The sequence below is a fragment of the Procambarus clarkii genome, chromosome 31, assembly GCF_040958095.1.
Source record: "Procambarus clarkii isolate CNS0578487 chromosome 31, FALCON_Pclarkii_2.0, whole genome shotgun sequence".
NCBI lineage: Eukaryota > Metazoa > Arthropoda > Malacostraca > Decapoda > Cambaridae > Procambarus > Procambarus clarkii.
The window spans coordinates 16,431,794-16,446,469 of record NC_091180.1 but is presented as its reverse complement, the minus strand read 5'-3'; the positions used below and the strand labels follow the sequence as shown (position 1 = coordinate 16,446,469).

The following is a 14,676-nucleotide window of genomic DNA, read 5'->3' as shown; positions in this document are numbered from 1 at the left end:
CCTGGTATACATATGAAACTTAGGGTGTCCCTGGTATACATATGAAACTTAGGGTGTCCCTGGTATACATATGAAACTTAGGGTGTCCCTGGTATACATATGAAACTTAGGGTGTCCCTGGTATACATATGAAACTTAGGGTGTCCCTGGTATACGTATGAAATTTAGGGTGTCCCTGGTATATGTATGAAATTTAGGGTGTCCCTGGTGTATGTATGAAACTTAGGGTGGCCCTATTGTATTTGGGAAATTTAGGGTGGCCCTATTGTATTTGGGAAATTTAGGGTGACCTAATAAGTAAAAAATGTATGGTAGCCCTGCTGTACATATACGCAGTGGCAGTTCACTGTGAGAATGAGGCAGTGTTCATCTGCCTTTCACGGGGTAATAATAATGGTGTAGTGACCAAAAGTATATGATGCATCAAATCGGTGAAAGAAAAAGCATGGATTTATTTCTTGTATTAAAAAAATTTGTTGCATGACTTTTTTTTTATTAGAGGGTTATTTATAACCTCATACTTTGTATGTAGAATTGTCGTTTCTCGTCTTCAGTAGGTCAAAGTGAATGTACTTAGAAATGCTATCATAAGTAGTAGTCTTGGTTAGCAAATGCAGTATTGAGTGTATTACGTGTTGGCTCGACAGTAGCATCCAAGTGCCCATTTGTCCGTCGCAGACATGAGGAGAACGTCGCCTTCCACTGCGACGGACTAGGGGGGTGTTTGTGCATTCTGCCTGGGTTACACACATTTTGTAGTGTAGATAGACTCTAAGACACACATAGACAGGTCTTAAGGTTTGTTAGCATTCTTGATATTCTAATAGTTGTAATTTATTGTGGGACAGACTGTTCTAGCAGAAGCTGATAATTGAGTTGAATTGGTTGAGTGTGATAGTAGAATAGCTTTACTTTAGTACAGTAACTAGACAGAATGAGCATAGTTTAGTGTGATGGTAGAATATGATTAACTTTAGTGAAGAATGAATTAGCATGATTGTGGAGTCATTGTAATCAAGTACTCTATAAAAAAAAATTTTTTAGTGAAATGAAAATCTTAATTTGTTCCCAAAAACTGATTAAGCATAACTGGACTGTGAAATTGGATCGCAAAGACAAGTCAAGTGAGAGTTGAGTTAGTTAAAAAAGTTGGGAGTTGGATCATGAGTAGAAGTGGGTGACCAGGAGGGAGAACTTTGATTGCTTGTATAATCAGCAATGTATAATTAATAAATTTATTGTAACTGAAAGATTTGTTGTGCATGGCAAAGCCCTTTATTAGCAATATAAAATGAACTTGAAAAAATCTATTGTGGCTGAAAACCTTTGTGCATTTTAGTTTAGTGTAATTAGTTTACACTAATTAAAAATTAGTTTAGTGTAATTTTAACATTTGCCGACTGTAATTAGAATTGGTCAAGTATGACTATTCAATTTCTTAAGTGGGATTTTAGGATTGGAAGTATGTGGCAATTAAATATTATATACTGAATACAATTAAGATTGACTCAGCATGGCTGTGGAGTTTGTTGAATGTTAAAAGTCTGACTGAGTTTGATGAATTCATCTGGTATTTGGCTTTGAAAATTTTGTCTTGTGCATAATTTTATGTTGATTGTAAAGATGTTGGCTTGTGACATGCAGCAGCGAAGTAGTGTGAGCTTTCAAGGCTGTCAATTATATCTAGATTGCATCAGTTTCTTCAGCCTCCTGTGATCCCCTGTCAAGAGAAGTGGATAACTGTTCTGAAAAGAAACGAGCACTTTGCTGTCGTGTATTCAAAATATGTTTGATTATTAGCTTCTCTTGGCATCCTGGACTAATCCTGTATCTTTGCCACAAGCTTGCGTGTGAAGAACTCGAACCATGAGATGCTGAAGTTGTTGTACAGTAGTAGAGTTACAGATTGTACCATGTGAGAGAGAGATTATAAAGCAGTATATAAACCATTCTAAAATTATTATCTTGGGCATCTCTTTAAAGCTTGACTGGACCAGCACTTAACTTGGGAAGCTACTGATGGCCTACCAGAAAATGGGGTTTCATTACCTTTGATTAGAGCTTGTGTTGCGATAGAATTGAGGTGTTAAACTAAAATGCTTTTTTATAGATAGTTTGGGAGAATTAAAAACTAAATTACTCAGAGTAGGATAGTCTGATAGAAATAAAAATTTAAATTATTTTATTGACATAATTTTGGGGAGAAGTCATTGTAATTACAAAATCTAATTACATTTTGATGGACAGTTTGAAAGAAGTAACAACTGTTATTGTGAGCTCTCTCCTGCTATTCTGTCTGCCAAGCCAACACTTAACAATCAGCAAAGCTTTTGAATGATCTGTCCCTTAATTGTAAATTTGCCTTAAGTGTTATACTTTTCTTCTATTTTTTTTTGCTTCAAATTCCTGTTCTAAATAGGTTACCTTCTCAATACCATTGAGATTTGCTCTTTCCTGCTTCTTGTATTTTGTTTTCACCAAGTAGTTGGCCACGTGGTTGTGGTGGTCATTATGTATCAGTGTAGCATCATCAGAATTACACGCCCACATTGTGTTCTTCAACTAGCGGACATCCACCAGTTGTTGTTTTTTATGTCTGCACGTTCGAAGGCCATATATTCTCATGGTGGTTCATTAAAGTTTTCTGGTCTTGTCAAATTTGTTCACGCAAATTGGATTAGGGTTCAAAAATGCTGTAATTTTGTTTGTTTTGTTGTCAATACCATCTTATATTTATCATGCCTCGTATTATGACTTTTTCCAATTCAAATTTGGCAAGACTATCTTCACTATACACACATCTCTGGAATAATTTGTGTATGGTGTTCAACTTGTCTTTTTTGTAAGGAAGTTTACTAGGCGAGGAGCAGACTGTGGTACTTGTTACTTCTGAACTAGGTTAGGCAACACAGCTGAAGGAGTAGTGCTAGCAAAGGACCTTTAGTACATGTTGCAGTGTAGCTCATATATTTTGGTTAATAAATATTAATATATATAAATTAACTTTGTGTTTTTTTCAATTCCTATAATCATGGAAAACCTAACTAATCAATTTCTTAGCTTCAGTAGTGTTTGTAAAGGACATTTAGTAGATGCTGTGTAACTCATATTTGTTGTAATTAATGTTAATATAAATAAATGACTTGTTTTTAATTCTGAAACTGCTCTGGTAACATTTGACTTGAGTGTTCTCTGGTCTTAGAGAATGTCTGGGCTTCCATCCATTGCTAAAGTACCTACTCTAAATCTTTCATTTACAGCTTAGCAAAGCACATTGACCCTCCCTTGCCAGAGATGGAAAAAATGCAGTCTTTTAAAAAATAAAATGCTGTACCTGCATCAGTATCTTGAAGTATGACGAAGATTAATTTAGCAAGACACCTCCAGGCTAAAGGCACATTCGAGTATCACTGCACGAACATGTATTCAATGATGGGGTTGCCTGGTGAGTGTTGCTTTGGTTTACTTCATGTTTATATGAATATGTAAATATTGTTGGTAAATGTGTAAATTTCTGGAAAGGCTCTCTTGGGAGCTTCTACTTGGATAACTCCAGCCAATTCAATACATACCAGCTCCTTACAAGTTATTGTAAGCCTACCAGGGACCAGAGGCCAAAACCTGGCCCCACTTTAAAGGTTACAATGAGATTGCTCTGTCATGCCTAGTTTGCAGTGTTGTTAGCCCTGTGGCCCTCAACCATTCCTGATACGAGAGATGACTTTGATCTGGAATTATTTTTGCTGCTCGGTGTTGCACTTTCTCCAGAGCAGCCGTGTCTTTCTGAAGATGAGATCTCCATGCCTGGATGCAAAAATCCAGGTGAGGCACACCAGAGTAGTGCACAGTGTACAGGTCTTTGACTTCTCTGTAAGAATTTGTGGATAGGGGCAGTCTGTTTTTTTTTTTTTTTTAAAAGGGTCGCACAGGGTACTCGTGTGCTCATTTTGTGCCATGTCGCTCACACCCTTAACAGCCACCTATGCCCCTAGGCTGTTTTTAACATTTGTGATATTCAGCAAGTACAGTCCTTCCCCTATTTCAAGTGTTTCCTATTTGGTCATTCCTTCAGAACCCAGCAAGGCCTTTTGTAGGGTTTTATTATGGTTGAAGAATGTGCCTCAGGATTGATGTACTGTACTGTGGTGGCCAGTCTTACTGCTCTGTCATGCTGTCTGTTGAGTAAGGGTTTTATTCATTACAGATTCAGGAACGGGGCATCAGGCTAACTGCTTCCCAGTTCTCCTGTTGAGCTTGAATCTGGCTACCTCAGTGTTAAGCAGGTTGGCATGTGTAGTGGTTTATAACGTTTGGGTGTTAGGGGTTAACATCTTAAACTACACAATGACTGGCTGGTTTGGGCTCTCAGCCAGTCTGTGTCTGCAAGCCAAGGATCTGGTTTTTTCCAACCTGCAAGTTTCGAGTTACTAGTACTGGTGAATTGACCAAAGGCTCATTTGGTTCCGTCTCTGGTTGGACCTGGTTGGGCCTAGTCTGGAATTCTCGGTCGGCTTCCCTCTTCCTTCCACCTGTGTCCCTGATGCACTTGCATGTGTCTGGCTGGTGGTGGCAAGTCTCCTGGTTATCTGCCATTTTGTCAAACTGTTGTGCAGGAGTCTGAACTTTGCCTATGTTGTGCGTTTTCTTGACTTTGGTTTTCCATCTACTTGGCTAAATGACTGCCATGCCAGAGCTGCGGAGGTCAAAGATAAAGGTGCACATTTCCCTGCAGATGAACTAACGAGTGAACTGCTGCATGACCAGGTGGCTCATTCGTTTCAGGGGGTCTGATGTCCTGTTTTCTATGCTTTTTATCTTGCTGATTGTATGTTTTGGCTCGCCCACCTTTCTTGTGCCCTGTTCTTGGCTTAGGCCCGCCAAACACACACCGAAACTACGACGTTGGTACAACGTTCAAATAAGTTTTAACACCTCTTAACCAGTTATAACAACCAATATAGCAAGTTGTAACAACGTTCTAATACGTCATAAACACCTTAAGCCAAGATGTAACAACTTTATTACAAGTTGTAACAAGCGGAAAATAGAGACAGATTCGGTTTGTGTTTCCAGGGGGGTGATCTGTATTCTGTGTGCTCCTGATGGCTATCATAGAGGGCATCAGGTTTTGGCCTGGTCCCCAGTAGATATACAATGACTCACATGCAATGAATTGGGTGGAACTATCCAGGTAGCTAGCATGAAGGACCCACTAGAAAAAGGTATTTCATTACATTTAATTTTTGTTGTTGTCCCAAAAGTGGTAGAAATTTTATCAAATTTATTTGTTTGATGTGTAGTTGAAACTTAACCTCTCAATAAGCTTTTTCTGTTATTGTGGTGGCAAACTCATAATGATTTTATAGCAGGGTATGTTAGTGGTTACTGTTGATGGCAAAATATATTTGTGTTACTATTAAATGTCTGTTTAGAGGCAATTAGTAAATTTATGGACAACAATGTGTCTAAATAAAGAACAACAAAACATGTAGCTGCAGACCAACATTACAACCATGTGGACTAACGGTATACATGTGAGAACCAACAGTACATGTGTGAGAACCACGAATACACATGGCAGTCCAACACTACTTACGTGGACCAATGGTACCTGCATGTGAACTAACAGTACCCATGTGTTGACCAACAGTACACACATAAGGACCATGTGAGACTGAAGTACATGTGAGAACCAACAGTACACACACGAGGGCCAATAGTACACACACAAGAATATCAATATCATCTCTAGATAAAGATCACTGTTACCGACGATCAACAATACACGCTGATGAGAAACAACGGTGTAGAGAAGTGGTGTATATATATATTTTGCATGTATTCAGATTTTTGTTCCTTAAATAAAGGATAAAGTGAAATGAATAAAAAAAAATTTGCACAACTACTGTACTAGTTCTAAATCACTATATAGTATTATAAATGATGGTTTTTTCATCATCAAGGGAGGGACAAGCAGCAGAGGTTTATAAGGGTAAAACCAGGTAGGAATAAAACAAATGAGGTAAGTGTGAGAGACAGGAGAGACTTTGTTACAATTTATATTTGTACAATCTACAAATAAAGTCTACTCATCCTTTTACTTCTCTACATCATAATAAATATTGTGCATACGTCCTGTGATTTTAATGCTATATGTTTGATATCACATGGTACTATTTACATACACTGAAGCACAAAATGCCAATGTATATAATAATAATAATAATATTAATAACAATAATAATAATACCTGTAATGATAAAATACACTAATAATGAGAAGAAAAAATAATGGGAAGATGTGAGGAGACATGAACCTGCAACCAAGGTATTACCAGCCACATACTCTACCACTGTACCATCACAAACATGTTCAAAGTCTTGCAACCGGATTTCTAGTGAAATCACAGGAGGTCTGTGATTTCTGTTACGTTATACATAAGCCCAACAAGCACTCGGGTGAAGGGTAAGTGTTAGAGTATGCAGCTGGCAATGCCTTGATCACAGGTTCGTTACTCTTCACCCGAGTGCTTGGGGGTATTATGTAAAACTTGGACAGGCTTCAGAATGGGCCTCCAGACTTCCTGTGATTTCAGTAGAAACCTGGTTGTAAGACATTTACTAAATCAGTGGTGGTACAGTGGTAGAGTATATGGCTGGCAATGTCTTAGTCACGGGTTCGTATTGATGTACGTACAGGTATGTCACATTAGTGTGATTTTTCTGTGTATATAATAATACACAGAGTAGTCACACTATTGTGATGCATCAATGAGCAAATCCATAGAAGCCGTGATGAGGGTTCGAACCTATGTGCTGGGTGTTCCCACGCACAAGCTCTAGAAAACTATGCCACAACATGGTCTAGACCATGTTGTGGCATTGGTTCGAACCCTCATCACAGTTCTTACGGATTTGCTCAATAATAATAATAATAATAATAATAATAATAATAATAATAATAATAGCTGTAATAATAATAATAATAATAATAATAATAATAATAATAATAATAATAATACAGTAATAATAATGATGATAATAATAATAATGTTATTTAAAACAAATACAGAGGCTCAGATTAAAGTACAGTGGCTACTTGGCTCCTTGGCCCTGATCAGTAAGAGGCCAAATCATAGAAATGTGGCATAATGTTGAAAGCTTTGTACACTGCTCTAGTTTCAACAGCCCTCACTTCTGTAAAGTAGAGTAATTACAAAATTACAAATGTTGATGCATAAATATTAGCATAAGTTGGTAAAAGATATTGGATGTCTTGTAATTTAAATGTGTTTTTAGGAACCTGACTGACCTTGTATACTGGCATGGCTCCCTTTATTTCACAGTAATGGCTCATCAGTACCTCCCATATTGGTAAACCTTAAAAAAAATGCCACAACAACTAAAATCTAGAGCAGTCGATGAACCACAAAAATGTGGCTGAAGATACGATGACTAAACCATACATGAGAAAGTGAAGAAACAACAGCATTTCAGTCCGGCCTGGACCATTATCAAGCTGTGTGATTGATAATATAATGATAACACAGCTTGGTAAGGGTCCAGGGCAGACTGAAACATTGTTGTTTCTTCACTTTCTGATGTGTGCTTTGGTCATCATCATCATTAAAATCTAAGAGATTTGTTATGGTTTGATGAGGAAATTAGCCATCTTAATAAGTAAAGTAAGCAATACTAATGATGGAAAGTAATACTAATTCAAGGCTTGAGCTTCTTGCATTAAAGCCCTTGCCTTGGTCCTGTATTCAATTATGTAATCTTGTTTCAAAGACGATACATCACTGGTAGAGTCGGAAATCTGTGAGGAATTTAGTGGATGACAGTGGAATCTGGACGACCTGGGAGAACGTCTGTTGGATACGGAATGACAAGTCATGAATCTGGGGGAGGGCTACTGTTGGATAATGCACGACATGTCATGAATCTGGGAGGCTACTATTGAATAATGCACGACATGTCATGAATCTGGGAGGCTACTATTGAATATTGCACGACATGTCATGAATCTGGGAGGCTACTATTGAATAATGCACGACATGTCATGAATCTGGGAGGCTACTATTGAATATTGCACGACATGTCATGAATCTGGGAGGCTACTATTGAATATTGCACGACATGTCATGAATCTGGGAGGCTACTATTGAATAATGCACGACATGTCATGAATCTGGGAGGCTACTGTTGAATAATGCACGACATGTCATGAATCTGGGAGGCTACTATTGAATATTGCACGACATGTCATGAATCTGGGAGGCTACTATTGAATATTGCACGACATGTCATGAATCTGGGAGGCTACTATTGAATAATGCACGACATGTCATGAATCTAGGAGGCTACTGTTGAATAATGCACGACATGTCATGAATCTGGGAGGCTACTGTTGGATAATGCATGACATGTCATGAATCTGGGAGGCTACTGTTGGATAATGCATGACATGTTATGAATCTGGGAGGACTTATGTTGGATAATTATAATACAGGTAGTTCACTATGTCAGGGAACAGGTAGCCAGTATTATATTGAGGTCTCCCCAGGGCCAAACTACAGGCCCTCCCCAGAATGCAACCCCACAAGCTGACTAATATTAATCATGTAATGTTTTGAACCTACTGATGATTTTAGCATCAACCACTACCTCCTCACTTCAATTGTTCCAACCCTCAATAACTTTGTTCACAAAAAATAACATTCAAATATTGTTTTGGCACCTTTGTTACCTTAGATTGAATGTGTGGCCTTTTGTAGTAATTACCTAAGTGTAGTTACAGGATGAGAGCTACGCTCGTGGTGTCCCGTCTACCCAGCACTCTTTGTCACATAACGCATTGAAACTACTGGCGGGTTTGGCCTCCACCACCTTCTCACTTAACTTGTTCCAACCGTCTACCACTCTGTTTGCGAAAGTGAATTTTCTTATATTTCTTTGGCATCTTTGTTTAGTTAGTTTAAATCTATGACCTCTTGTTCTTAAAGTTCCAGGTCTCAGGAATTCTTCCCTATCGATTTTATCAATTCCTGTTACTATTTTGTATGTAGTGATCATATCACCTCTTTCTTCTGCCTTCTAGTTTTCGCATATTTAATGCCTCTTAACCTCTCCTCGTAGCTCTTGCCCTTCAGTTCTGGGAGCCACTTAGTAGCATGTCTTTGCACCTTTTCCAGTTTGTTGATGTGCTTCTCAAGATATGGGCACCATACAACCGCTGCATATTCTAGCTTTGGCCTAATAAAAGTCGTGAACAATTTTTTTAGTATATCGCCATCCATGTATTTAAAAGCAATTCTGAAGTTAGAAAGCGTGGCACAGGCTCCTCACACTACGTTCTTTATGTGGTCCTCAGGTGATAGTTTTCTATTGAGAACCACCCCTAGATCCCTTTCTTTATCAGAATTCTTTAAAGATTTCACATAATTTAAATGTTGTGTGGAGTCTGTTCTCCTATTCCACATTCCGTAACATGGCATTTATTCACATTAAATTCCATTTGCCAAGTGGTGCTCCATATACTTATTTTGTCCAGGTCTTCTTGAAGGGCATGACAATCATCTAAGTTTCTTATCCTTCCTATTATCTTAGCATCATCAGCAAACATGTTCATATAATTCTGTATTCCATCTGGTAGATCATTTTTTTTTTTTTTTTTTTTTTTTGAGATATATACAAGAGTTGTTACATTCTTGTACAGCCACTAGTACGCGTAGCGTTTCGGGCAGGTCCCTGGAATACGATCCCCTGCCGCGAAGAATCGTTTTTTCATCCAAGTACACATTTTACTGTTGCGTTAAACAGAGGCTACAGTTAAGGAATTGCGCCCAGTAAATCCTCCCCGGCCAGGATTTATGTAGACAATGAACATCACCGGTGCAAGAACTGAAACCTGTGGTACTCCACTTGTGACATTTCTCCAGTCTGATACATTGCCTCTGATTACTGCCCTCATTTTTCTATCAGTCAGAACATTTTTCATCCATGTTAAAAGCCTACCTGTCACTCCTCCAATATTTTCCAGCTTCCAGAACAACCTCTTATGTGGAACTCTGTCGAAAGCCTTTTTTAGGTCCAGATAGATGCAGTCAACCCAACCATTTCTTTCCTGTAAAATCTCTGTGGCTCGATCATAGAAACTGAATAAATTCGATACACAGGATCTTCCAGATCAAAAACCATACTGTCTGTCTGATATTATATCATTTCTCTCCAGGTGTTCTACCCATTTAGCTTTTATTATTTTTTCCAATACTTTCACTATTACACTTGTCAATGATTCAAGTGTGTATTCACCTAGTTGTGCTTGCGGGGGTTGAGCTCTGCTCTTTTGGCCCCCTCTCAACTGTTACTAACTAGTAACTTGTGGTATTTACGCATTAATGGGACGAGAGCCCATTCAATATGGACCTGTTATTTAAGAACCAAAGCAGATTGAGCTCTAATATTTTGCTCATTTTCATTTTGGGTCTAGGGCTACTTTATTACAAAATTTCATTAGATTTAGAAAGGTTCGAGTGGGAGACCTTTGGTGAATTCACATGGAATGACCCCAATGTACAGTATACTTATTTTGTCCAGGTCTTCTTGAAGGGCATGACAATCATCTGTTTCTTATCTTCCCTATTATCTTAGCATCATCAGCAAACATGTTCATATAATTCTGTATTCCATCTGGTAGAGCGTTTTTGTAAAGAATGAACATTACCGGTGCAAGAACTGAACCCTCTGGTACTCCACTTGTGACATTCCTCCAACCATCAGGACTCCGGCGGTCGTCCTTACAACCTGGCCACGACTCTTCCTTGTTGTGTGTGTGTGTGTGTACTCACCTAATTGTGCTTGCGGGGGTTGAGCTCTGACTCTTTGGTCCCGCCTCTCAACCGTCAATCAACAGGTGTACAGGTTCCTGAGCTTATTGGGCTCTATCATATCTACACTTGAAACTGTGTGTGTGTGTGTGTGCGTGTTGTGGGGTGGCAGAAGTGGGGCAGTGATTATGAGAAGTGTGTTTTAAGGTTGCGGTAGCAGTGGGAAATGTGTAGGAGTGGGCGTATGATGAGTGTGTGTATATTGTTGAGGTGCTAATGGTGCTGATGTTGGCTTTGGTTCGGAGTGTTGTAGGTTGCGAGGATCAGAGCCTACCAGGGACAGCAGGGCTGGCAGCACCACCAGGCCCTGGAAGAGACCCAACACAGACATGCTCGTGAAGATCTTGAAAAATGCAAAGAAAAGGTGAGATTGTGACGGTGCAAGGGCTAGGAAGGCGAGCAGTGTGGAGAGTCCAGCATGTAGAACTGCTGGGCCCACGGTGGACACTGCTGCCTGTGCTCGTGCTTGCCTACTTCCCTTGCCCTCCAGGAAGGCATGTGCAATGTGGGCAGCATAGTCAACGCACAGACCCACAGCCAGTACAAGAGCAATGGTGGTGACAGTGTCAACAGTGAGACCTGATAGGTGCATGAGGGCAGCTACCTCCACCAGCGTGGCTACTACACATCCAACCACCAGTAGTGCTACTAGGCCTGCCCCAACAACTACCATTGCTACAACAGCTACCACACTTATCACCAAACCCAGATTGCGCCACAGCTCACTTGCCAGACTGGCATCAGTCTCCCACTGACTGTAGACATGAGCCCAAGCTGCATGGTAGCCAGACACATTGCAACTCTCCACCATCTGCCTCACCTCCGCCATTGCTTCTTGCTGCTGCCACCGTTCATCGAGTCTTCGGTAGACGAACTCCAGCTTAAATGCAGAGAATGGTGGGGCTGGATCATGGCATTCCAAAGGTTCATCAAAAACAAAGTATGGTATGAAGCGTGCCCCAATTTTAGACTGTAGAAATATGCCTAGTGCCTCATGCAATAACTCTTCAGTAAGTTTGCGACCAGAATATCTATAATCATGGTACATGTAGATGTCAAGTTCGGAAAACCAGGAATCAACTTTGGCAATGTAAGAGGATTGACGGAGGGAGTCAGCCAAGGCATTCAGAGCAGGAAGTTCTTCTGGCAGGCTCACATTGGCAAAATACACACTGCCTCTCTCTCCTACCGTTGGGAAGCAGCGATCCATAGCATCAAACCAGTGATAGAGATATGAGGAATGAGGCAGGAACCATACTGGGTTGAACTGCTGCCTGAGACTGACTGCACCCCACACTCCTCCTCCAACCATGACTACTGCCACCACCACCACGACTGCTGCTACTTCTGGCATTACAACCACCCTGGCATATCTTTTCATGACCCATTCCACAAACCCTCTACTATGCTTGCATAATAGTTCAATGCTGCACTTGGTTGTGGATGACACCCTAGTATGTTGGTCTATGGCAAGGGCAGCTACGAATATAGTCACCTGCAACAGGTAAACAGCAGCAATACCAGAAGCTGCATAGATGCAGAACCATCGTAGGGCTGGTACCTGTGTACTGGAGCCAACCAAGAAAGCTACTATATCAGTGAGGGAAGTGAGAGTGATTGCTACTCCAGCTTTCCTCAACGCCTGCTTACTCTGCTCTGCCACTGTTACACCTTGCCCGCCCACAGCCTCCCAGGCTCCCACCACCACATACATGTCATCCACTCCTAAACCCACAAGTAACACGGGCAACACCGAGGTGATAGGGCCATAGGGCACACCAAATGCTGAACACATGCCGTAGGAGGCTGCAACAGCCAATGCTACACACAGGAGTCCCACCAGGGCAGGAAGTGGCCTGCCAAGTGTTGCCACCACATACACCACCATTGCCACCCACCCTACTATCACCCATATCACATCATCCATGATAGCTGTTGAGCTCACCTTCCCGAAGCTGTGGGCAGCGTGGACATAAAGAGTGACATCGCTGGGTATATGTGCTTGTTGTGCTTGGTGTAGGAGTGCCACCTCCCAGGCCATGCTCTCCTGGTCCACTAATTGGCCAGTACCCAGGTCCACTTCGCTGGAGGTGCTGTTAGTATTGACCATGGTGACCCAAGTGTGGAGGGCCGACCTGGCTGCTACTATATGGCCAGAATCATCCCTCTCTACCCCACCAAGGAAGTCTGTTACCTGTAGTGGGTACCCGAAGACATGACTCGTTGTCATCTCATTAACATCATGCAGCACCTCTTCATTGGTAAGGTTCATGAGTAGGTGCTGGTGGTAGCCCCACACCTCCAGCACACCTCTCTCATAACACAGGCTGGGTAGGCTGTTCAGCATACTGCAGTACATGTCTCTTGGTAACATATGGCTGTAATCAGTTTTTGCTGTCTCCCATACCTCTCTTGGCACTCTGCTCATGAGTTCTCTCTCCTTCTGACTAGCCTGCTTCAGGGGCCATTCATTGCTGCCCTTCCCTTGGACCTGGTTGGTGTCCTCTGGAGTATGGCTGGCATCCCCTGGAGCATGACTGGTGTCTCCTGTTACTTGACTAGAGTCTTCTCGGGCTGGGCTGGTGTTCCCTAGGACTTGGGTGGTGGTCTCTGTGGTTTGGTTACTGTTCTCTGGGGCTGAACTGGAGTTCCATTGGGTTGGGTTGGTGGGGTTATCCCCTGGAGCTGGGCTGGTGTCCTTTAGGGTTTGGAGGTTGTACCTTGGAGCTGGGTTGGAGTCCTGTTGGGATTTGCTGAAGTTCATGATTGCCTGATTTGTATCTTCTGATGCTTTACTGGAGTTCCATGTGGTTGGACTGGTTGCCTCTGGGGTTTGGCTGGTGTCTACTGAGGTTGGGTTAATCTTCCTTGTGTCATGGCTTGTACCCCTTGTTCTTTGACCAGTGTCCCTTGTGGTCTGGTTGGCATTTCTTGGAGCCTGGCTGATGTTCCCAAAGACTTGTTTGGCATCCCTTATGGATGCAAGGATGCTACCCTTTTGAGCCTCATAATCTTCTTTCCCTTTATGGTTCTCAGCAGGAAGGGGTTCAAAAGGGGCATCCCGAATGGTGCGATGATGGCTGGTGTCAGTAATGAGGGAGGGAACACGAGTGCAGACGTGATCCCAAGTGACAACAGAATCTCCTACGTTCAGTGTGAGATTGACAATCTGCTGGTGAAGACGCCACATGCTTCTCACAGTCCGTCCAGTCAGGAGGTTCTCATTGGCTTCCCACAACAACACCTGGGAGCGATAGTTGCTCGGGAAGTTCTTCATTCTCCAGTCATTAACCTGGAATCAAAAAGAATATCAGTGTTCTTATCCTCTGCCTGTTCACCTGGAAGCAGAACAAGATTGGTGACCATATATTAGCATCTCTAAAGTCACAAATCACACCAACTACACCAGTCAATTGAAGGTTGAGAGGCAGACTCCAGGTACCTATACCAGAATTGATCAGGACAATTAACTGAATAGACTACATCACAGGTCTTCCTCCCCATACTGAAATACATGACAAAACCAGCATTGAATGTAATGAAATGCCATTTTCTGGGCGAGACCCGGAGGCTCCCCGGAGCTATACCAGGCTGATATGCTATCTTATCTTGAGGTTATCTTGAGATGATTTCGGGGCTTTTTAGTGTCCCCGCGGACACAGTCCTCGACCAGGCCTCCACCCCCAGGAAGCAGCCAGTGACAGCTGACTAACACCCAGGTACCTATTTTACTGCTAGGTAACAGGGGCATAGGGTGAAAGAAACTCTGCCCATTGTTTCTCGCCGGC

General features: G+C 41.6%; 1 protein-coding gene across 4 annotated transcripts in view; it reads right to left on the bottom strand.

The window, feature by feature from the left end:
* Positions 1–6,022: 6,022 nt before the first annotated feature.
* The window catches only part of LOC123758628 (uncharacterized), a 37,237-nt gene continuing 28,583 nt past the window's right edge, over positions 6,023–14,676 (bottom strand). For all 4 annotated transcript variants that reach the window (XM_069334397.1, XM_069334398.1, XM_069334400.1 and 1 more), the window contains 2 exons: positions 12,834–14,180; positions 6,023–11,768 (listed from right to left, as the gene is read on the bottom strand). In XM_069334397.1, coding sequence (XP_069190498.1) covers positions 11,031–11,768; positions 12,834–14,180 — 2,085 coding nt within the window. In that variant the 3' untranslated portion in view covers positions 6,023–11,030. The remainder of the gene's footprint in view (positions 11,769–12,833; positions 14,181–14,676) is intronic.